Source organism: Podarcis liolepis (genome assembly GCF_965112155.1).
Source record: "Podarcis liolepis genome assembly, chromosome: 12".
Taxonomy (NCBI): Eukaryota; Metazoa; Chordata; class Lepidosauria; order Squamata; family Lacertidae; genus Podarcis; species Podarcis liolepis.
The window spans coordinates 2,692,522-2,713,791 of NC_139563.1; the positions used below are offsets into that span (position 1 = coordinate 2,692,522).

Here is a 21,270-nt window from a genome sequence, read left to right on the forward strand (position 1 = left end):
TCTCTGGAAAATAAGGACACTTGGAGGGTCTGATTTCCAAGCAAGCAAGTAGTCATAAATTTCATAAATTGCACATCCTGTTCCCATATCGGCCTGCAGTACAAGAAAGGAACGCGCCCATTCTTTTAATGGGCCAGTCACAGAATGGGTCAGTCACAGAAACAGCATATCATTTTACTTAACAATATCCATTTTAACAAAAGTGGCTGCAGGTTAGCAAAGCCAAAAAGGAGGAAACAGGTCCATTTGAGCAATCAATCTGTGGTATGTTTTGAAATTACAGTATATTATTGAATAAGACAGAAAGCAGAAGGGATTGTACACAGAGAGAGAGAGAGCAAGCTTGTTCTCTGAATGCCGATCCTTATCTAGCTAACAGCAGCACCACACCCAAAGCAGAAATATTAGCAGATTTGGGTGGGTAGCAGGAACCCCCAGGTTTGAAGAAGCACAACATGTATACATCCCAGTGGCGTAGCGTGGGGGGTGCCAGGGGTGCCGGCCGCACCGGGCGCAACATTTTGGGGGGGCGCGTTTGGCCGGCCCTCCTCGAGGAAGCTTCAACTGCGTCCGACAGCCGGCTCGAGGCTCCTTCCGGCCGGGTCTCCCGACGGGGCGCTGCGGGCGGAGGCTCCGGCACCAAGCGCCACGCCGCCCAGGCTCTGGTCGCTGTCTGGACGCGCGCAGCCCGCCAAACGCGCCATCGGCGGCGCTCTAGTGCCTGCGCGCCAAGACTGCCCACCCGCCCCGACGGCCCCCCCCCACCCGCGCCGGAGGCCGGTCGACGCACTGGCCCCAGAGCCGCCCCCTCCCCGCGCCAGAAAGAAGCCGCGTGGGGACTAGCCGGCCCGGGGTTAGGGGGCGCAAATTACTTGCCTTGCCCCGGGTGAGGGGGCGCAAATTACTTGCCTTGCCCCGGGTGCTGATAACTCACGCTACGCCGCTGATACATCCCACCACCTTTCAGGGAAAAATATTTCCCCTGGGGAGACTATAACCAGCCCAGTGGCCCAGGAAGGCTGAGTCGCTGCTGGGGAAGAAATGGAAAAGTGGGTGGGAAGAGGAATGGAATGGAGTGTCCTGGGAAAGGATGCCGAGTGGGGAGATCCCAGGTGGGCTTCTAAGAGAGTTCAGCTGAACGGGGACACATGGGGTCTGCAACTCATCTCCTCTACCGAGTCTTAAACCTTTTGCGTTCAGGTGGCCTTTGACCAGCTACGATTGGCCCAACAGCCATTCCTGGACCAGGGAAGCCTTGCCACGGTGGTTCATGCACTGAGTACTTCAGGACTGAGTTACTGCCATGTGCTCTATGTGGAGCTTCCCCCGTGTCTGATCCAGAAGCTATAGCGAGTGCGAGATGCTGCAGCACAATTGCTGGCCACAGTGAGACCTTGTCTGCATAGGAAGTCTGGGCTCAGAGGTCTGGTTACCCATTTGAGTTCAAGCCATTAATCTGAGCATGTGAGGAGGGGTCTCTTTCTCCTCCTCTGGGCAGCCTGTCCATCTTCAAGAGTTAATATAGGATGGATATGATAGGAAGTGATGTTTCCACCATAAGCAGAAGGAAGAGAGCTGCTGTCCTCCCTCGCAGGGGTGGCTGTGGACCTGCTCAAGAAAACTGCCGGCCTCGGGGACAAGGGAGGGTGAGTTTGGAGCCCCTCCCTCCTGGGAGAAGCATGCGACCAGTGGGCAGAGCCTCTGCGCACACCTGGGGGGCCCTCCTCCCTCCCTTCAGAATCCCAACTGCCACCTGTGACCTGAGCTGTGGGGGGGTGGGGGTGTCCAGCTTGTTCAAATCTGCTCAGAAACGGTTAGCGTTAAAAAAAATGTATATGGTGGTAAATGTTTTGGAAGATTTAACAAAAATGATATGGGGGGGATAGGAAACAGTTAGTGGAGAGGGAGGACCCCTACGAAGAGAGGTTGTGGGGAGCATTGAAGGGACAGAATACCCAAATCCTGTCTGTGAAATCACCCCAGGCTTCAATAATCACCCCAGGCCTCAAAACTGTCCAAAACTCCTTTTGTCTTCTAAAAATCCAAAACAGCTTTTCTCTGCTTGTCTCTGCTTATTCTCACAAGATGCTGTGCATAGGCAAAATGTTACTTTTAAAGGCTAATGAATAGGCTCTGTTCATAGCAGGCCTGGGAAATGAATCTTATCTCATTCGGTTGCAACATCTTGGACATGCTGAAGCACCAAGGCTCCTCGACCCCTTGGCTCTCACTCCCCTTTCCTGGGAAGGTGCCAAGAGTCCAATAGTCCCAAGACAGCTTTCTGTTCATGCTCAGAGGAACTCATGGGGCAGGACTCCTGGGAAAAGGAGGAGAAAGGGGGAGGGAACTGGAAAGGGGTATATATGCTTGTGCACATGACTGTGAATTTCGTGCATGCTTTTTGTGGACTATCACACTTGCTCCTTCTACCAGTTCATGGATGGTAGAAATAAAAAGCCTTTTCTCCGAAACTATTCCTTGAGTGTCTGTTGACTCCCACTTCCCTTTCCCAGGCGCAATATTTTTCCCACCCAAGGGCAAAGCCTCATAAGGCTACAGCATCAGTGTAAGGGGGTGGGGGGCAAGACAACAGTCCCAGGTTTATCATCTACAGAAAAGAACCTAAGGAGACCGGTCTAATCCAGGTTGGTGGCCATGGCTGCTTCCTGTGGCAGGAAGTTCCACAGTTAAACTCTGTGCTGCATGAATAAGTCCCGTCTTTTATCGGACCCGAATCTTCCAACATTCAGCTTCACTGCAGGTCCACAAGTTCTGGTGTTTTGAGAGAAGCATAATTTTATAAACTTCTAGTATGTCGCCTCAAACTCGCCTTTCCTCTAGACTCAAAATGCTGCAACTCTCAGGGGAGTCTCTCCACTCGCTCAGTCATTTTGGATGCCCTTTTCCGAACCTTTTCAAATTCTACAATATCCTTTTTGGATATTGTAGAATTTGAAAATATCCAGAACTGCACGCAGTACTCCAAACTGAGTTACACCATAGATTTGTGCCCCTCAGTTTTCTGGCTCTCAAGCGCTAACAATCACTTCCTGAAAATGAATCCCAAACCACTGTTGTTGTTGTTGTCTAAAAGTCTGGCTGTCGAGAGAGCATATTTGTAAGATTCAGTAGTCCTCTCTCCTGGGGGTTTGGTTCCTCCCCTGCTAAAAAATTCCCCTTAGGGCTTCAAGTATGGTGCCTTCACACTAATATTCCCGGTTGGTCAGACATTATTCAGTACTTCATTGCAGGACAGAGTTCAAGGAGTCTGTTGATCTACATTAGCTCTGATCTACATTGGGCAAGAGATTCCCGCATTGCAGGGGATTGGGCCCTTGGGGACCCTTCCTAACCTTGTCGTGAGGATGAAATGGGGAGGAGGAGACCCATGTAAAGCGCTTTGAGCTCCTTGCAGGGGAAAAGGTGGCACAGAAATGTAATAAATAAATAAACTCCATGATTCTATGATTCCCGCATTTGGGGTTGGGCTGGATGACCCTCGGGGTCCCTTAAATGATATTATCATTTAGCTGTGACTCCTCCATTACAAGGGGCTGGCAATAATAATAATAATAATAATAATAATAATAATAATAATAATAAGTTTTATTTATACCCCGCCCTCCCTGGCCAGAGCCGGGCTCAGGGCAGCTAACACCAATAAAATAAAATCACAGTAAAAACATAATAGGGGGAAAGAGAGGGAGAAAAAAACCCCAATTTAAAATACAGGTTAAAATGCAATTTAAAATGCAGCCTCATTTTAAAGTAGCCGATAAATCAAGACCGTAAGGGGAGGGAAACATAAGGGTCAGACTGAGTCCAAACCAAAGGCCAGGCGGAACAGCTCTGTCTTGCAGGCCCTGCGGAAAGATGTCAAGTCCCACAGGGCCCTAGTCTCTTGGGGCAGAGCGTTCCACCATGTCGGGGCCAGTACTGAAAAGGCCCTGGCCCTAGTTGAGACCAATCTAACCTCCTTGAGGCTCGGGACCACCAAAGTGTTGTTATTTGTGGACCTTAAGGTCCTCCACAGGGAAGACCAGGAGAGGCAGTCCCGTCGGTACGAGGGTCCTAGGCCATATAAGGCTTAAAAGGTCAAAACCAGCACCTTAAACCTGACCCTGTACTCCACCGGGAGCCAGTGCAGTTGGTAAAGATGACCCCTGGACCTCTCTTCGATGCCACGATGTTACAATCACCCCACTAAGATCTGCCTCGGCCAACGCCTGCCTGCGTATGATCAGATTTATTGGCACACACGGTAAAATAAGCCATGAAAAGAGGTAGAAAAAGCAGGGGAAGAGAGAAACAACACCCAAATCTCCATATTACATTTTATTATCAATAAAGAATATATATAAAAATAACAATCAGATTTATTGCTAACACAAGTCAGCTGTGTGCCAGAGCCAGACAGGCTGCCTTCCTTCAATTTTTCTGGGGGTTTCCAGAAGGGGAGACCCTCGCCATACAGCCTGCTTGCCCCCTTCCATCACCCCACCTCCTCCATTTTCACGAAAGGAGCCTGGCTGTCGGGCTGCATCGCCCACGGGCCGCCCGCTGCGTCGGCGTGGCTGCGCTCGTGCAGTTTCAGGCTTCGCTGGCAGCGGAAGGCCTTGCCGCAGACATGGCAGCAGGAGCGACCCTCTGGCCGCTCGCCCGAGTGCGCCGCCTGGTGCCGGAGCAGCCAGGAGCTGCAGGCAAAGCTCTTGGCGCAGTCCTGGCACTGGTGGAGCTTCTCCCGGGCGTGAGAACGCAGGTGCTTGAGGAATCCGGCCTTCTGGGGGAAGCTGTTCCCGCAGCGCGCGCAGGAATAGGCCCTCTCCCCACCGTGGGTGTTTTGGTGCACCGTCAGGTTGGTCATACGGGTGAAGCGCTTGTGGCATTGGGCGCACTGGTAGGGCTTCTCCCCGGTGTGCGTACGCCGGTGCTCCACCAGGGTCGAGAGGCGGCTGAAGCGCTTCTCGCACTCGCCGCAAGCGTAGGGCTTTTCCCCGGTGTGCGTCCGCTGGTGCTCCACCAGGGTCGAGAGGCGGCCGAAGCGCTTCTCGCACTCGGCGCAGCCGTAGGGCTTCTCCCCGGTGTGGGTGCGGTAGTGCGTGGTCAGCGTCGACTGGTGGACGAAGGCCTTCCCACACTCACGGCAGGAGAAAGGCCTCTCGCCAAGGTGGGAGCGGCGGTGCCGGGTGAAATTCTCCTTGTGGGCAAAGGCGTGCCCGCAATCGGCGCAGATGTAGGGGCGCACGGGGGAACCCCGTTGGAGGTGTGGTCCATTCGGGGGGACAGGATCCCTCTCTGCCGCCCCAGGGAAGACTTGCTCGGCGAAGCCCTGGGGTAACGCTTGACCAAGACCGTAGCTGCCGTTCACGTCCTGGTAGACATTCTCTTCCGATCTCTCTGCCAGAGTCCAGTGGGGCTCCAGCTCCTCAGGGGTCCCACATTTTTGGTGCATCAGCCAGCTGTCCACTGCATCAACAATTTATTTTATTTTTTATTTGTGAACAAATAAAGAGAAAGAAGTGAGTGGGGGAGGGAAAAGTGCTTGAGACTGTAAATAGTTCAATAAGCACTGCTATTGTTGCAATGAATATACAATTACAGTGGTACCTCGGGTTACAGACGCTTCAGGTTACAAACTCCCCTAACCCAGAAATAGTACCTCGGGTTAAGAACTTTGCTTCAGGATGAGAACAGAAATCGTGCTCTGGCAGCAGAAGGCCCCATTAGCTAAAGTGAAGCTTCCGGCTAAGAACAATTTCAGGTTAAGAATAGACCTCCAGAACGAATTAAGTACGTAACCCGAGGTACCACTGTATTACCAAGCCATTATAATTTTACAAAAATGCGTTCCAAGTATAGTTATATTTATCCATGCACAATCTGCGTCTAAATCCACAGGTGAGCCTGTGGTCACCATCTGAGACCCTTCTTCATGTGTCCTCCTCCACAAGAGGATCCAGAGGGTGGAAAACACACAGCTATTCCACCTGGCCTTTAATTTGAATCCAGCCTGATCTTTTATTTCCCTTCTTTTCCCTCCCCCTCCCCTTTTATGAAGATCACCCGCTCTGAGACCCCACAGCTAATTCTCCCCTGGCCTCCTCGCTGGCCCAAGTAGGACTAATTCAGCCAGCCAGCCCTGGGGATTGTCTAATGCTTATTTCCTCTAAATTGATTTTTGAATTTTATTGTTGTTCATGTTTTCATACTGTATTTTATTCTGCTTTTACAATTAAGTGTTTTAAATTTGTTGTTAGCCGCCCTGAGCCTGGTTTTTGAACCAGGAAGGGTGGGGTATAAATAATAAAAATTATTATTATTATTATTATTATTATTATTATTATTATTATTATTATTATCATCATTCTATTATTCTATGACTTTAGGCAAACAAAGCAACATTTTGCTCCGGAGATGGCAGCTTGGCCTGATCCCTGCAGCTTTACTTCCCTGCAAAACTGGCTTGCAAAAAAAAGTCAGGGGAGTTAAAGGTTTGGAAGAAGAGGAAATCGGTATTTGCCACCTATGAATGCAAGGGATTAAGGCCTCTTGTGAGGGCAGAAGGATCTCTGACTTTACTCCACTGGAGTGGAGAGATTAGGCATCTCCACCACAAAGGAGACACAGGTCAGCATTCTTCCCCCCAAACACTCCTCCTTCAAGGTCCCCCAATATATCCTCTGGAAGCATCTAAGAGCCTTTTTCATGGAGAAAGATCCCGCTGGGATGTTAATTCCAGACCCATTGGTCTCCAGAATAAAAGGCCTAACAGCTACCCATTTCTGGCTTTCAGATTTTAAAAAAGGGCCATTGATCACTCACCTGGGGCTATTTTGCTCCCCGGACTCTCCTCCTCTTCCTCCTTAGCCAAGGGCTCCTGCTCTTGTTTTACCTGTGAGGAGGAGGAGGCAGCCTCCGAGATGGACTCAGGTGAGCCTGCAGAGGAGATGGGAGAAGAAGATGGGATTTCTTCCTTTCTTAAGATCTGTGAATTGTCATCATTATTATTTATCAAATTTCCATAGGGCCCTTCATCTGTAGACCTCAGGGCAGTTCACGAGAAAAAAATACAAGGTGAAAACTGAAAATACATACGATACAATATCTTTATTGTTATTGTCCCATACAGAACAATGACACTGAAAAATCTACATAAGACATTCGAAAAACCCCTAAAAACTCTGAAACCCCATTTTAAAATACAATATACTCCTATAGAGACACCTTATGCTGCGTTTAAAACCAAAATTGCATTTGGGTAGAAACTGAATAAAACATAAATAATAAAAACAAGAACAAAAAAACCCTTCATACAAACCAATAATCATTCCCCCCCCCCAAGAATTGCTTTCATTGGAAGTGTGTTGCAGTGGTTAGAGTGTCTGACTGGGACCTGGGAGAGACGTGGGTTCGAATCCCCACTGGGCCATGGAGCTCACTAATAATAATAATAATAATAATAATAATAAATTTTATATATACCCCGCCCTCCCCAGCCAGAGCCGGGCTCAGGGCGGCTAACACCAGTAAAATTACACTAAAAAAATAGGGGGGGGGAACAATTTAAAATACAGGTTAAAATGCAATTTAAAATGCAGCCTCATTTTAAAAGTAGCCCATAGATCAAGATCATAAGGGGAGGGAAACACAAGGGTCAGACTGAGTCCAAACCAAAGGCCAGGCAGAACAGTTCTGTCTTGCAGGCCCTGCAGAAAGATGTCAAGTCCCGCAGGGCCCTGGTCTCTTGGGACAGAGCGTTCCACCAAGTCGGGGCCAGCACCGAAAAGGCCCTGGCCCTAGTTGAGACCAATCTAACCACCTTGTGACCTGGGACCTCCAAAGTGTTGTCATTTGTGGACCTTAAGGTCCTCCGCGGGGAAGACCAGGAGAGGCCTAGTCCAAAAGGACCTAGTCCAAAAGATCGCAGAACCGTAGAGGTGAAAGGGACCCAAAGATTCCCACCCCGGCTTGGAACAGTCACCTGGGACAAAGGATGGAGCCGCGCTTCTCTGATGGTTCCGCTGCTTCTGCAAGGGGTTCTCAGCCACGCTGGCATCCCCGAGGTTCTCCCTGGAGTCTGCGTCCTGCTGTTCGCCAGGACCCAGGTCCTCCCCTCGTTCAATCCGGGACAAAATATCTGGTTTGGAGATTGCATAATCTGTTGGGGTTGCGATGAGAAAAGAGAAAAGGACAGGACATCCTTAGTTGGTTTCCCCCCCCCCCCCAAAAAAAGAGTTAATTTTCCAGATTTATAACAAACATATCGACAAATACAAAATGAAAACATCAAAAAACAAACAAGCAAGCAAACATAGATCCTAACTGTAATAATTCCACTTTTGTTAACATTGTTGAGTGACTTCCTCAAATCCCCCTGGCTGAGTTTACATATATATTATTGTAGCAGTTTTCCAAAACTAATTTCACCTAAAATTTACTTAGTCCATTAACCTCTTTCTTTCTTTTCATTTTAACTTTAAACATATTATTCTATAACATCACATATTTAAATCCTAGGCCAATCCGATACTTGCAAGTAATTCTATTTAAGTTATCTTAACATATTTAGCTAAATACAGGACATCCTTAGTTTAGAGAGTGGGGTGGAAGGCCTGTTTTTAGGGGAATAGAAGGATATTTACTCATTTGTTTCGTAAAATTTATACAGGCCTGATTGCAAAAGCAAAAAACCCCACCCCTCAATGCGGTCTGCAAAAAAATAAAACCATAAAAATCAAGAAACAGCACTTTAAAGGACTGAAACAGCATTGGAATGACCTTAACTTTCTAAGCATTGCTTATGTCTAAGCAATACAGTGGTATCTCTGGTTGCGAACGGGATCCGTTCCGGAGGCCCGTTCGCAACCTGAGGAGAACGCAACCCGCGTCTGCGTGGGTCGTGATTCACTGTTTCTGCGCATGACGTCATTTTGTGCAACTGCGCATGCGCGAGTGGCGAAGCCCGGAAGTAACCGGTTCTGCTACTTCCGGGTCGCCGCAGGACACAACCTGAAAACGCTCAACCTGAAGCAAATGTAACAAGAGGTATGACTGCAGTGTTTTTAGCAGATGCTGAAAAAGACTACAGCGAAGGCGCTGGCCTGGTATCAATTGGCAGGGAGTTCCGAAGTGTAGGGGCTGCCACACTGAGCAATCGAGTTCTTACCAATGCGGAAAACGGGTATTTTGTGGCACAGAAGAGGTGAGACTGAGGACAGCCCCAAAGTGAAGGAGAATTCAATTACTTGCAAGTATCAGATTGGCCTAGGACGGGGGTCGGCAACCTGCGGCTCCGGAGCCGCATGCGGCTCTTTAAAGCCTTTGCTGCGGCTCCGGGGCGGTGGCGAGGGGAGGAGGCGAGGGGCAGAGGCGAGGGGAGGAGGTGAGGAGCGGAGGCGAGGGGAGGAGGCGAGGGGAGGAGGCGAGGGGCGGCAGGCTGCTCACCTCTGCCCCTCGCCTCCGCCCCTCGCCTCCTCCCCTCGCCTCCGCCCCTCGCCTCCTCCCCTCGCCAGGCAGACATCCGCACCGTGGGGAGCCTTGCCTGACTTCCCGGCAAGGCTCCCCACGCTGCGGATGGCAGCCTGCCGCCCGGCCGGTGGGGCGCCATAAAGCAGAGCGCCCCCCTCGCCAGGCAGACATCCGCAGCGTGGGGAGCCTTGCCTGACTTCCCGGCAAGGCTCCCCATGCTGCGGATGGCAGCCTGCCGCCCGGCCGGTGGGGCGCCCTAAAGCAGAGCGCCCCCCTCGCCAGGCAGACATCCCCACGCTGCGGATGGCAGCCTGCCGCCCGGCCGGTGGGGCGCCCTAAAGCAGAGCGCCCCCCTCGCCAGGCAGACATCCCCACGCTGCGGATGGCAGCCTGCCGCCCGGCCGGTGGGGCGCCCTAAAGCAGAGCGCCCCCCTCGCCAGGCAGACATCCGCAGCGTGGGGAGCCTTGCCTGACTTCCCGGCAAGGCTCCCCATGCTGCGGATGGCAGCCTGCCGCCCGGCCGGTGGGGCGCCCTAAAGCAGAGCGCCCCCCTCGCCAGGCAGACATCCGCAGCGTGGGGAGCCTTGCTGGAGTTCCCGGCAAGGCTCCCCACGCTGCGGATAGCAGCCTGCCGCCCCGCAGGGGGGGCGCCCTGATGCAGAGCGCCCCTCGCGCGGGGCAGACATCGGCCAGCCCCACAAGCTCGGGGGACAGCAGGGAGGCGCAGCGCCGCCATCCCGCTGTTCCTCGACCTGGTTCGGTTTCCCCGACCTGTTTTTTGGGGGGAAATAAAGGGAAATTTTTTTCCCTTTATTTCCCCCCCAAAAAACTAGGTGCGTCCTATGGGACGGAGCTTCCTATGGGGCGAAAAATACGGTATTTTTATAATGACGAATGCCTCATTATTAATTATTATTTACATCAGGCACTGATTATGATTTATGGTACACTGGGGCCCTGATTAATTTTCTATGGCATTTTGGGGCATTGATTATTGGGCATAGCAAGTCGCGGTCGCGTGGAATTTGTGCTTTGTGACCGTTTGAAGTGGGGTTTCTTTCTTGGGGGGCTGGGCGGCACGAAGAGAGGGATTATTTTTATAATGACGAGGATGACATTGGGCCCTCATTATTAATTATTATTTACATCAGGCACTGATTATGATTTATGGTTCACTGGGGCCCTGGTTAATTTTCTTTGGCATTTTGTGGCATTGATTATGCAGTCGCGGTCGCGTGGAATTCCACGTGGAGTTAGTTGCCTGAAGCCCCTTTTTAGTTGCTTGAAGCCCCTTCTTAAACTTAAGCAGGTGAAAGTTTGGTGAACTGCTGCCAAGGAGTGTGGTGGAGTCTCCTTCTTTGGAGGTCTTTAAGCAGAGGCTTGACAACCATATGTCAGGAGTGCTCTGATGGTGTTTCCTGCTTGGCAGGGGGTTGGACTCGATGGCCCTCGTGGTCTCTTCCACATATGTATGTGAGCAGGTCTTCTCCAACATGAACTATATTAAAAACAAGCACCGATCACGCCTCACAGATGACAGCTTGCAAGCCTGTGTGAAAATGAAGGTGACGTCTTACAGCCCTGATGTGCAGACACTGAGCACTGAGGTTCAGGAGCAAAAGTCCCATTAACCTGGTTACCTGGTTGTAAATTAAATATTTTAATTAGCTATTAATTTGTCCTTTTTTCTTGAGATTGACAGCTGACTGCACCATCCTGTATATATAGCATTAAGGCCAGAAACAATATATGCAGTGTTATATTTGTTTTAAATGTTGCAATGTTTTTGCGGCTCCCAGTTGTTGTTGTTTTTTCGGAAACGGGTCCAAGTGGCTCTTTTTGTCTTAAAGGTTGCAGACCCCTGGCCTAGGATTTAAATATGTGATGCTATAGAACAATATGTTTAAAGTTAAAATGAAAAGAAAGAAAGAGGTTAATTGACTAAGTAATTTTTAGGAGAAATTCGTTTTGGAAAACTGCTACAATATTATATATGGAAATTCAGCCAGGGGGATTTGAGGAAGTCACCCAACAATGTTAACAAAAATGGAATTATTACAGTTTGGATTTATGTTTGCTTGTTTGTTTGTGTTTCTTTTTGATGTTTTCTTTTATATGTTTGTTATAAATTTGAAAAATCAATTAAAAAATTGAGAAAACAACAACAAAGTGATGGAGAATTCGGAGGCAGGCCAGGGTGAACGCAGGGCCCAGAAGCCTCCTTTCTCCCGCCGGCTCTTACCGAGAGAGATCAAGTATTCGCAGTTCCCCTTCAGGACGTTCTTGTAGAGTTCCTTCTGCCAGTCCTCCATCTTCTCCCGCTCCTCCTGGGAAAAGGCGGCGCTGCCATCAAAGGTCACCTGCAAGGTGTCAGCCACAAAAGTTGATGCCCCAGAGCACCCTGGGAAACAAATGATCCTAGGAGGGTAGCGCGGGGAGGGACCCCCAAAGGTCATCTAGCTCAACCCCTGCGAATGTTTTGTTATGTGGTATTTGTTATAATTGTGGGAAACATAATAATTTTTTTTTAAAAAAATCCTGCTTTTGCTAATAAAGAGTTAACTCTAACTTGCACAGTGTGATTTACTGCTGGCTAGCTCCTGCCAGCGACTAACCCAAGGCCAGAGAGCCAGCGGAGCTCATGTCTCCTCCCAGCTCCAGCTTTCCGTACACTGAACTGGTCCCATCAACCCATCCACAAAGTCCCCCAGCGCAATCTTGCTCCTGTTATCGTCAGGCAGGGTCCACCTACCTTGGGGGCCTCCCCGTTGACACCGGGTGGGAGCCTCAGGATCCAGAAGTTCCGGTTCTTGAGCAGGTTCTCCAGCTTCTCCAGCCTCCTCTGGAGCAAGCCGTACTCCTGGATCAGGGTCCCCAGCACCGTCCACTTGCCCTCCAGCTGGTTCCCCATTTCCAGCTCCGTCTTCTCGCACTCAAAGATCTTCTTCTCCGCCGTCCCTGCCCTGCCCTCCAGGGTCAGCAGCCGAGACGTCAAAGCGTCCACTTTGCTCTCCATCGCCTGGACAGCGGCCACCAGAGTCCAGACAGACGCCTCCGTCACCTGCCCCGCCGGACACTCGAGGGAAGATGGCGCGCCCCGCGATTCAGCGTCCCATTCCGGAGCCTGTTGGCAAGGACACAAGTTGTTTTTTTTCACAAAAGGAACTAAGCTTTTTGTTTTTGCCGTTTCTGAAAACACTCCAAACATGTGGAGGGCACCAGGTTGGGGAAGACTGGCCTGCAACGCGTCTTTCAAGCACCACCTTGAGTTCCTCGGAGAAAAAGTAGGATATAAATATTATAATGCAGGGAATTACATTTAGCAAGGAGGAAGGCCTGTTTCTTGGGGGTTCATCTTCTTTGGAGGGAACCAGGGATCTGTCACAGACATCCAGTGATCTACTGGTAGGTCACAATCTACCTGTCAGACATGCCTGTTATAATGGAATCACTGTGGTTGGGAAGGGGCCGTGATAATAATAATAATTTAGTATTTATACCCCGCCCATCTGGCTGGGTTTCCCCAGCCACTCTGGGCGGCTTCCAACAAAATATTAAAATACAGCAATGCATCAAACATTAAAAGCTTCCCAAAACAGTTCTGCTTTCAGATGTCTTCTAAAAGTCTGGTAGTTGTTCTTCTCTTTGACATCTGGTGGGAGGGCGTTCCACAGGGCAGGCGCCACCACCGAGAAGGCCCTCTGCCTGGTTCCCTGTAACCTCACTTCTCGCAGGGAGGGAGCCGCCAGAAGGCCCTCAGCGCTGGACCTCAGTGTCCGGGCAGAACGATGGGGGTAGAGACACTCCTTCAGGTACACTGGGCCTTTGAGGCCATTTAGGGTTTTCAAGGTCAACACCAACACTTTGAATTGTGCTCCAAAACGTACTGGGAGCCAATGTAGGTCTTTCAAGACCGGTGTTATGTGGTCTTGGTGGTCGCTCCCAGTCACCAGTCTAGCTGCCACATTCTGGATTAGTTGTAGTTTCCAGGTCACCGTCAAAGGTAGCCCCACGTAGAGCACATTGCAGTAGTCCAAGCGGGAGATAACTAGAGCATGCACCACTCTGGCAAGACAGTCCGCGGGCAGGAAGGGTCTCATCCTGCGTACCAGATGAAGCTGGGAGACAGCTGCCCTGGATACAGAACTGACCTGCGCCTCCATGGACAGCTGTGAGTTCAAAATGACTCCCAGGCTGCGCACCTGGTCCTTCAGGGGCACAGTTACCTCAAGGATACGTAGTACTGGTACCCCCCCCCCAAAAAAAAATTAAAAGTGTGGCACTTACTGTGACAACTTCATGGTGAGTACCAACACCTCCCCCCCCTTAGAATAAAGCACTAATAATAACAACAACAACAAAAATAATTTTCTGCCCTTTCCTTGCCCCTTAATAGATCTCTGCTCCCCACTTTGTCCCTTTGCACCAAAGGTGCAAATGCCACAACCAGGCACGGGGAGGGCAGAGGCAGAGGCAGAGGCAGAGTTCCATTAAAGGAAGAGCCTGATTCCGAATTTAAGCACCCCGTTCACACAGCACGGGCTGCAAGCGCGCATCTCCACCCGCAGAATTCCGCCATCCCGCCTGCTAACAACCGACGCCGCCGTTCCCTTTCCCTTTTGCACCGAGAAGGAGGGGAGCAGAGCGGGGTAAATGCGGGGTAAGTACCCCGGAGGGAGGGGGGAGCTCGTCCGGATCAGCCGGGCGCCAAGTGCATCCTCTTCCCCTGCAGAAAGAGCAGGATCCAGGAAGCCCAGCGGACGCGAGGAGGAGCCGGAGAGATGCAAGGGCGCACGGGCTTGGGGAGCGCGCGCTGCTTACCTGCGCGGGCGCCCACTCGGCCATGGCGCCTCCGAGGGTCCCGGCGAGGGATCCGTCCGGAGCTGGTGCGGAGGGCCGGCGCTGGGATCCGCAGCTCAGAGCATGTCGGGAGCAGCTTTGCAAAGCGGGGAGGCGGGGTGCAGACTAGGGAGGGGAACCGGCGCCACTTCGGAGCTGCACCGCCGCCTGCGGGCCTGGGAGAGCATCGCCGCAGAAAGCGAGCAAGCGCAGAGGGAGCTTCGCTTGCACCCGCGGAGGATAGGAGCGGATCCTGCCCCTCGGAGGTTTTTTGGCTAGGGCACCCTCCAAAGAATGCGCGCCTAGCAGCGCTCCGTGGGAAAGCTGTTCCGCGTGCCAAGCGCGCGCGCGCGCGAGCCTCTCCTGCGCGCCTCTGAGGATGTGCAGAGTTCACAGAATGGTAGAGCTGGAAGGGACCCCGAGGGTCGTCTACTTCAACCCCCTGCAATGCAGGAATCTCAACCAGATCATACGTGACAGGCAACCTTTGAAGAATCATAGAATTGCAGAGTTGCAAGGGACACCCTTGATGTATGGAAGTGAGAGCTGGACCATCAAGAAGGCTGATCGCCGAAGAAGAAGGAGTTTGGATTTGATATCCCGCCTTTCACTCCCTTTAAGGAGTCTCCAAGCGGCTAACATTCTCCTTTCCCTTCCTCCCCCACAACAAACACTCTGTGAGGTGAGTGGGGCTGAGAGACTTCAGAGAAGTGTGACTGGCCCAAGGTCACCCAGCAGCTGCATGTGGAGGAGCGGAGACACGAACCCAGTTCACCAGATTACAAATCTGCTCTTAACCACTACACCACACTGGCAAGAATGGATGCTTTTGAATTCTGGTGCTGGAGGAGACTCTTGAGAGTCCCATGGACTGCAAGAAGATCAAACCTCTCCATTCTGAAGGAAATCAGCCCTGAGTGCTCACCGAAAGGACAGATCCTGAAGCTGAGGCTCCAAGACTTTGGCCACCTCATGAGAAGAGAAGACTCCCTGGAAAAGACCCTGATGGTGGGAAAGATGGAGGGCAGAAGGAGAAGGGGACGACAGAGGACGAGATTGTTGGATAGTGTTCTGGAAGCTACCAGCATGAGTTTGACCAAACTGCGGGAGGCAGTGGAAGATAGGAGTGCCTGGCGTGCTCTGGTCCAGGGCGTCACGAAGAGTTGGACACGACTAAACGACAACAACAAGGCACACCCAAGAGTCATCTAGTCCACCCCCTGCAATGCGACAAATCTTTTTGCCCAACGTGGGGCTCAAACCCACGACTTTGAGCATAAAAGCCAAGGTCCTTTCAACCCCCCCTAAAATATTTGAGGGGGTACAGACTCCCACAAAGTTGATGGGCATTGCCAGTCAAATGGTGTGTGTGTGTGTGATCAGCTATCTTGGCTACTGGCGATCGATAGCCTTCTCTGCCATGAATTTGTCTAATCCTCTTTCAAAGTCATCCAAGTTGGTGGTCATCATTGCCTCTTGTGGGAGTGAGTTCCGTAGTTTAACAGAAGCCTGTGGCCTTTTCAGTGTGTTGGTGGAAGGGTAGCTATTTTTTCATTTGCTATGTATTTTGTGTCATCTTGTATTTTTATGTTGTGAACCACCCTGTGATCTTTGGAGGAAGTGTGATATAAAACTAACTGCAGTTACAGGTAGGCAGCCGTGATGGTCTGCCATAGTCGAAACAAGATAAAAAAAATCCTTCCAGTAGCACCTTAGAGACCAACTAAGTTTGTTATTGGTATGACCTTTTGTGTGCAAACTTAGTTGGGCTCTAAGGTGCTACTGGAAGGAATTTTTAAATTTTGTTTTAACTAACTATAGTGGTACCTTGGTTCCCAAATGCCAAAAACCCAGAAATAAGTGTTCTGGTTTTCGAACGTTTTTTGGAAGGTGAACGTCCAATGTGGCTGTCGGCTATTGTTTCCCGGGCGCCTGCACCAATCAGAAGCTGCGCCTTGGTTTTCAAACCTTTCAGAAGTCAAACAGGCTTCCGGAACAGATTAACTTTGGTGCTTTTGTTTTTGCTATTTATTTTGCGTTTGACTGTGTGGAACCCAGTTCAGCTACTGATTGATTGTGAGTGCGAAAATGGATAAAAGCCCCCCAATCCAAAATATGACTATCACCAGTGCAGGTAAGAAATAATCATCATCATCTACAACACTGCCTTATTTATTTTATAGTTCAGTTCATTGATTATTGCTTTCATTTTATGGATCAATGGTCTCGTTAGATAGTAAAATTCATGTTAAATTGCTATTTTGGGGGTTGTTTTTAAAAGTCTGGAACGGATTAATCTGTTTTGCATTACTTTCTATGGGAAAGCACGCCTTGGTTTTGGAACGCTTTGGTTTTGGAACAGACTTCGGGAACAGATTAAGTTTGAGAACCAAGGTACCACTGTACTCTGCACTGCTTGAAGAAATTCTTTTTTTTATAATTCCTGAATCCCAACATTCCAGTTCATTGGATAACCAGGAGTTCTAGTTATTGAGGGGGGACGGGACTTTTCAGTAGCCACTTTGTCAGGCATCATTTTATAAACTGTAAATTTCTATCATGTTGTCTCTTTCTCATCTTTTCCTCCAGTACCAATGCCGGTTTTCCAAGTTATACAGAACTATTTTCTGCCTAGAAGTGGCTGGGTGTGTGGGGAGCAGAGCAGAGTTCTTTAAAACATTAAAACTTTCACTGCAAACATTGCTTGGGCCAAGAAAGATATTAGCACACAGCAGGATCAGCACAACTGGCTGGTTTTAATCCAACACAGAGAGACACTTTTATTGTCCAAAGCAAATCTGTGCAGTTTCCTCCACCTGAAGGAAAATGGCAGAAGTAAAAAATAAATGTCCAGTGTTTTTGAAGGGTCCTTTCATGCCTGAACTCTGTGAGATTTCATTTTATTCTTAGTTCTTATACTTGGATGTTAATTTATCAGTGTTATTTCTTACTTTGAGACGTTTTTGTGTAAAAAGCAATGAATGAATACAGTAATAAAGGGTTGTTTGTCCCTGCACAAAAAGAAATGCAGACTTCTCTGTTGTTGTTCGTATTATTTATTTCATTTCTATACCGCTTTGTATTTTTAAGGGGGAAAAAATACATTAAAACCTCAAAGAAAACAATCCAGAAGAAAACACTACAGAAGGAAGTCAAATATAAAGTATACATCTAAAGCATACTTTAATTAACAGGAAACTGAAATATTATCTGAAAGGTTCCAAAATAAAAGTATTACAAAGGAATGCACATTTGACGCAGTGAAGTTAACAAAAAAATATCTTAAGGCATTTCAAAGGAAAACATTACGAAAGAAAGTCAAATAGAAAATGCACATTTCAAAGAGCATTGTTAGCAAGAGCATAAAATGTTCTCGCGTGGAACGTTTCTGCAGCTGTTGCTGCCCATCCTGTCAATGGTGTTTCATGGCGGGCAGCAACTGTGGAAGCTCAGGCTTGGGTCTGGGACCTGTGGGCATAGGGCAGTATATAAACAATAAATAAAATAAAATAAAAATCTTGATCAGGCCATGCCCAATTTCATGCTCCTTGTAGCTCCTGAAAAGAAGGTGATGAGAATGAACTTACTGGTCGCAGTACGACTGCATGAGCAAAAGCCTTTCCATGAAAAGATGTCTAGTAAAATGATCTCTGAAACGCAGCTCTTTTAAGCTGAAGCCGCCCTTTTGTCAGGTAGCCAGCATGGCCTCCAGGTGTTTCTGACTACAATTCCCATCAGCTAATGCCAGGGGCTGATGGGAGTTGTAGTCCAAAAAATAAATAAATCCGGATGGCACTGGGCTGCTCAGAAGGGAACAGAGCATGCTACCTCCCCCATCTCCCACACTTCTGTTGCTGCCGTAATACAACCCTTTTGCAGGCTCCGAAACAGAGAAAAGGTCAGGCTTCCCGGCTTCTGAAACTTCCTGCAAAAATTTTCGTGTGAGCATGGGTGTGTTCGCTCCAGCTGTCTCGCCCTGCAACCCCTGTGCTTGTTGTGTTCTAACACGGCACCCTGGTGACCTGTGTTCCAGAGTCCCGCAAAAAGAGGACACTGCAGGTTTCTGGAGTGCAACTGCCACAGCCTTGCTGGGAAGACAGCGCTGTTCGTACAGGGACTGATGCACCCAACTCCAAAAGGCTCTTCAAGTGCTACACTTATTTATAAGATTTATTTATTATGTCCCCGGGCAGGTTACAACAACAGACTATGCTATTTTAAAAAAATTAAACTCATTAGTACTACAAACCATATAAAACCATTCCAAATGGAACAGAAGAATCTCATCACAGAACCACTGAGGGAGGCACTTTTCTCAGGGGCCCACAATCCGTAAAGGAGTCAACCCCATGGAACTCCCCTAGATAAAACAGCACCCTGCAATCTGTCTCACCCACGTGGCTGCAGACATTTAAACATGCCCCAGCACCGTGGCTTGAACCCCCAGAAGAGCCCCTTCTCTGCCCCTTCTGGAAACCAGTGAGAACATGAGAGTTTCAACAAGCTTTCCAAGCTAGGAGAAAAGTTCTCTGCCTTAGCCGTTGATTTTGCGTTGCTTTTAAACCTATGCTCGGTTGTTCTCGTCCTGCTTTTGAAAATCCTTTTGCCTGTTTTAAGGATGCACATAAAATGCACACCACGTGATTGTTAAAGGACCTCAAAACAGACCTCGGGACCCATATGCGGGAGGCGATTTGCTAGTTAACTGATTGCAACTCCCGCAGCGACAGCACAGTCTGAGAGCGATACTGAAGGATCGCAGCGGGGAGGAGGAAGAAGAGGAAGGTGAACCAGAGACCCTTCGAGATGCAGGCAGCCCTTTCCACCTGCGCAAAGTCTTTTCCAGCCACGTTCAGTTTGGGGAACCCTTTCTGCAGCCAGTTAGAGAAGACACTTCCGTCTTTTCCCCCCATTTGCACCCGGCACGACTCCTTTTTTGCATGCTTCCTCCCACGCTCCCCCAGCAGCGCCGGCAAGAACAGCCTCTCTCCCCCCAATCGCCCTGGAAGGGGTCCCTGCCAGCGCGGGACAGCAGGTGCTCTTTCCAGCAGCTCAGGCCGAGTGAACCAGTTGCGGACGTGCGGCTACCCCAAGGCAGCATGTTCCTGCTGGAAGTGTTTGCCTAGCAGGAAGGGGCTCAGGAAGCTCTTGTGGCAGCGGCCGCACTTGTAGGGGTGCTCCACCACGTGGGTGCTGAGGTGCTCCACCAGCTCCTCCGGCTGGGCAAAATCCCGGTCGCAGATGTAGCAGTGGGCCGGCCGCCAGGTGAAGTGGCTTTGCACATGGCCGGCCAGAGCCTCCTTGCACAGGTAGCTGTTCTTGCAGTGGGGGCACTGGAAAGGGCGCCCTTCGCCGCTGTGTCTGGGCAGGTGCTGTGCCAGCAACTCTTCCTGGGGGAAGCCCAGGCCGCAGGAGGGGCACTGGAACGCGGCTGGGGGCAGATCCGCGCCCGCCCCCTGCCAAAGCACGCTGCCACCCCCTGCCACGACCTTTGGCGAGGGAGCGCACCTGTGGTTGGCGAGGGCCCACTGGTTGAAGAAGTGGGTGCCGCACTCTGCGCACGGGTAGGGCCACAGCTCTGAGTTCTTCTGCAGTAGTTCGGCCAGCGCCTGCCGTGGGGAGCAGCTGGAGTGCAGGCAGTGCTTCATTTGTTCCGCCAGGAACTCGCGCCAGTTGAAGCTGAAGCTGAGCTTGACGTGGGGCAGAACCTTCCTCGCCGCCGCCACGTGCAGCTCCTGGTGTTCGGAGAGCACCTTGCGGCTGGCAAAGGTGCTCTGGCACCAGCTGCAGGTGAAGGGCCAGCTCGAGGTGTGCGTCCGGCGGTGGGCGGCCAGCTCTGAGGAGGAGAGGAAGCTGCAGGGGCAGTTGAGGCAGGAGTGGGCCCTGCCCACCACGGCGTGGGCCCTCCGGTGCCGCTGGAGCTCCTGCGCCGACCCGGCCCCGGCCCCGCAGTCGCCGCAGGAGTGGCTGTGGGGCCCGTGGCACTTCTGGTGAAGCAGCTGCATCGACCACTGGCTGAACGTGGCACCGCAGGTGGCGCAGGCGAAGGGCTGGGCGTCTGCCACGTGCGCCAGGCTGGAGCGCTTCTTGCGCAGGCGCTGGGTGCACTCGGGGCAGGTGGCAGGGGGGTGGCTGTCCGGCTGGCGCTCGTCCTCCCAGCCAAAGCTCTTGTGGCACTCCAGGCACTGGAAGGGGTGGGGCGCCTCGTGGTCCAGCAGAGACCGCTTGTGCCCGAAGCGTTTCCTGCAGTCCAGGTAGGAGTACAGCTCCTGCATAAAGTTCTCCGGCTCCTCCTTGGTGGGCTGGGGCTGGGCACCAGGCTCAGCGCCACAGGCAAGACTGTGCCCAGGGCTGGGAGGGGTGGTTCTTCCCGACAGGTCAATGAGCAAGTCTGGCTTCCGGCGGCTTCCGTCTTCCTGTGTCTCTGCTGAAGTTTCTTGTTCTGCTAGAGAAAAGAATAAGAACAGAAGGGGACCAGGCGTTACACAGGAAAAGCTCTCTCCCACAGCAGACTCTTAAGCTGCCCTGTTTTCGCTCCTATATGGATGTTTGGGTTCTATTGTTAAGGCATTTAAGTGTTTTGCTGGTCTTACTGACATTAGTGCAAGTTTTGCTGTTGTTTGGACTGCAAGAAGATCCAACCTCTCCATTCTGAAGGAAATCAGCCCTGAGTGCTCCCTGGAAGGACAGATCCTGAAGCTGAGGCTCCAGTACTTTGGCCACCTCAGGAGAAGAGAAGACTCCCTGGAAAAGACCCTGATGTTGGGAAAGATGGAGGGCACAAGGAGAAGGGGACGACAGAGGACGAGATGGTGGGACAGTGTTCTCGAAGCTACCAGCATGAGTCTGACCAAACTGCGGGAGGCAGTGGAAGACAGGAGTGCCTGACGTGCTCTGGTCCAGGGGGTCACAAAGAGGCGGACACAACTAAACAACTAAACAACAACAAATTGTGCTCTACTT

The 21,270-nt window shown here is 50.7% G+C and overlaps 2 protein-coding genes and 1 long non-coding RNA gene across 9 annotated transcripts in view; 1 reads left to right on the top strand and 2 right to left on the bottom strand.

Annotated features, from left to right (window-relative positions):
• LOC310689593 overlaps nt 1-2,053 on the top strand; it is a 43,848-nt gene extending 41,795 nt beyond the window's left edge. The window contains exon 2 of the long non-coding RNA XR_014517538.1: nt 1,019-2,053. This is a non-coding gene — a long non-coding RNA (uncharacterized lncRNA). The remainder of the gene's footprint in view (nt 1-1,018) is intronic.
• Nucleotides 2,054-4,322: 2,269 nt separating this feature from the next.
• On the bottom strand, nt 4,323-14,887 carry LOC310689359 (zinc finger protein 783-like). Its single transcript, XM_083466996.1, has 6 exons — nt 14,290-14,887; nt 12,221-12,592; nt 11,711-11,828; nt 7,982-8,158; nt 6,823-6,936; nt 4,323-5,466 (listed from the first exon to the last, which is right to left on the bottom strand). The coding sequence occupies exons 1-6, from the start codon at nt 14,311-14,313 to the stop codon at nt 4,493-4,495; spliced, it is 1,779 nt and encodes a 592-aa protein (XP_083323122.1). The 5' UTR covers nt 14,314-14,887; the 3' UTR covers nt 4,323-4,492.
• A 2,460-nt stretch (nt 14,888-17,347) lies between these two features.
• The window catches only part of LOC310689285 (zinc finger protein 212-like), a 29,217-nt gene continuing 25,294 nt past the window's right edge, over nt 17,348-21,270 (bottom strand). For 4 of the 7 annotated variants that reach the window (XM_083466797.1, XM_083466803.1, XM_083466799.1 and 1 more), the window contains exon 8: nt 17,348-20,752. In XM_083466797.1, coding sequence (XP_083322923.1) covers nt 19,392-20,752 — 1,361 coding nt within the window. In that variant the 3' untranslated portion in view covers nt 17,348-19,391. The remainder of the gene's footprint in view (nt 20,753-21,270) is intronic. The other 3 variants (XM_083466798.1, XM_083466801.1, XM_083466802.1) reach the window with 1 other exon arrangement.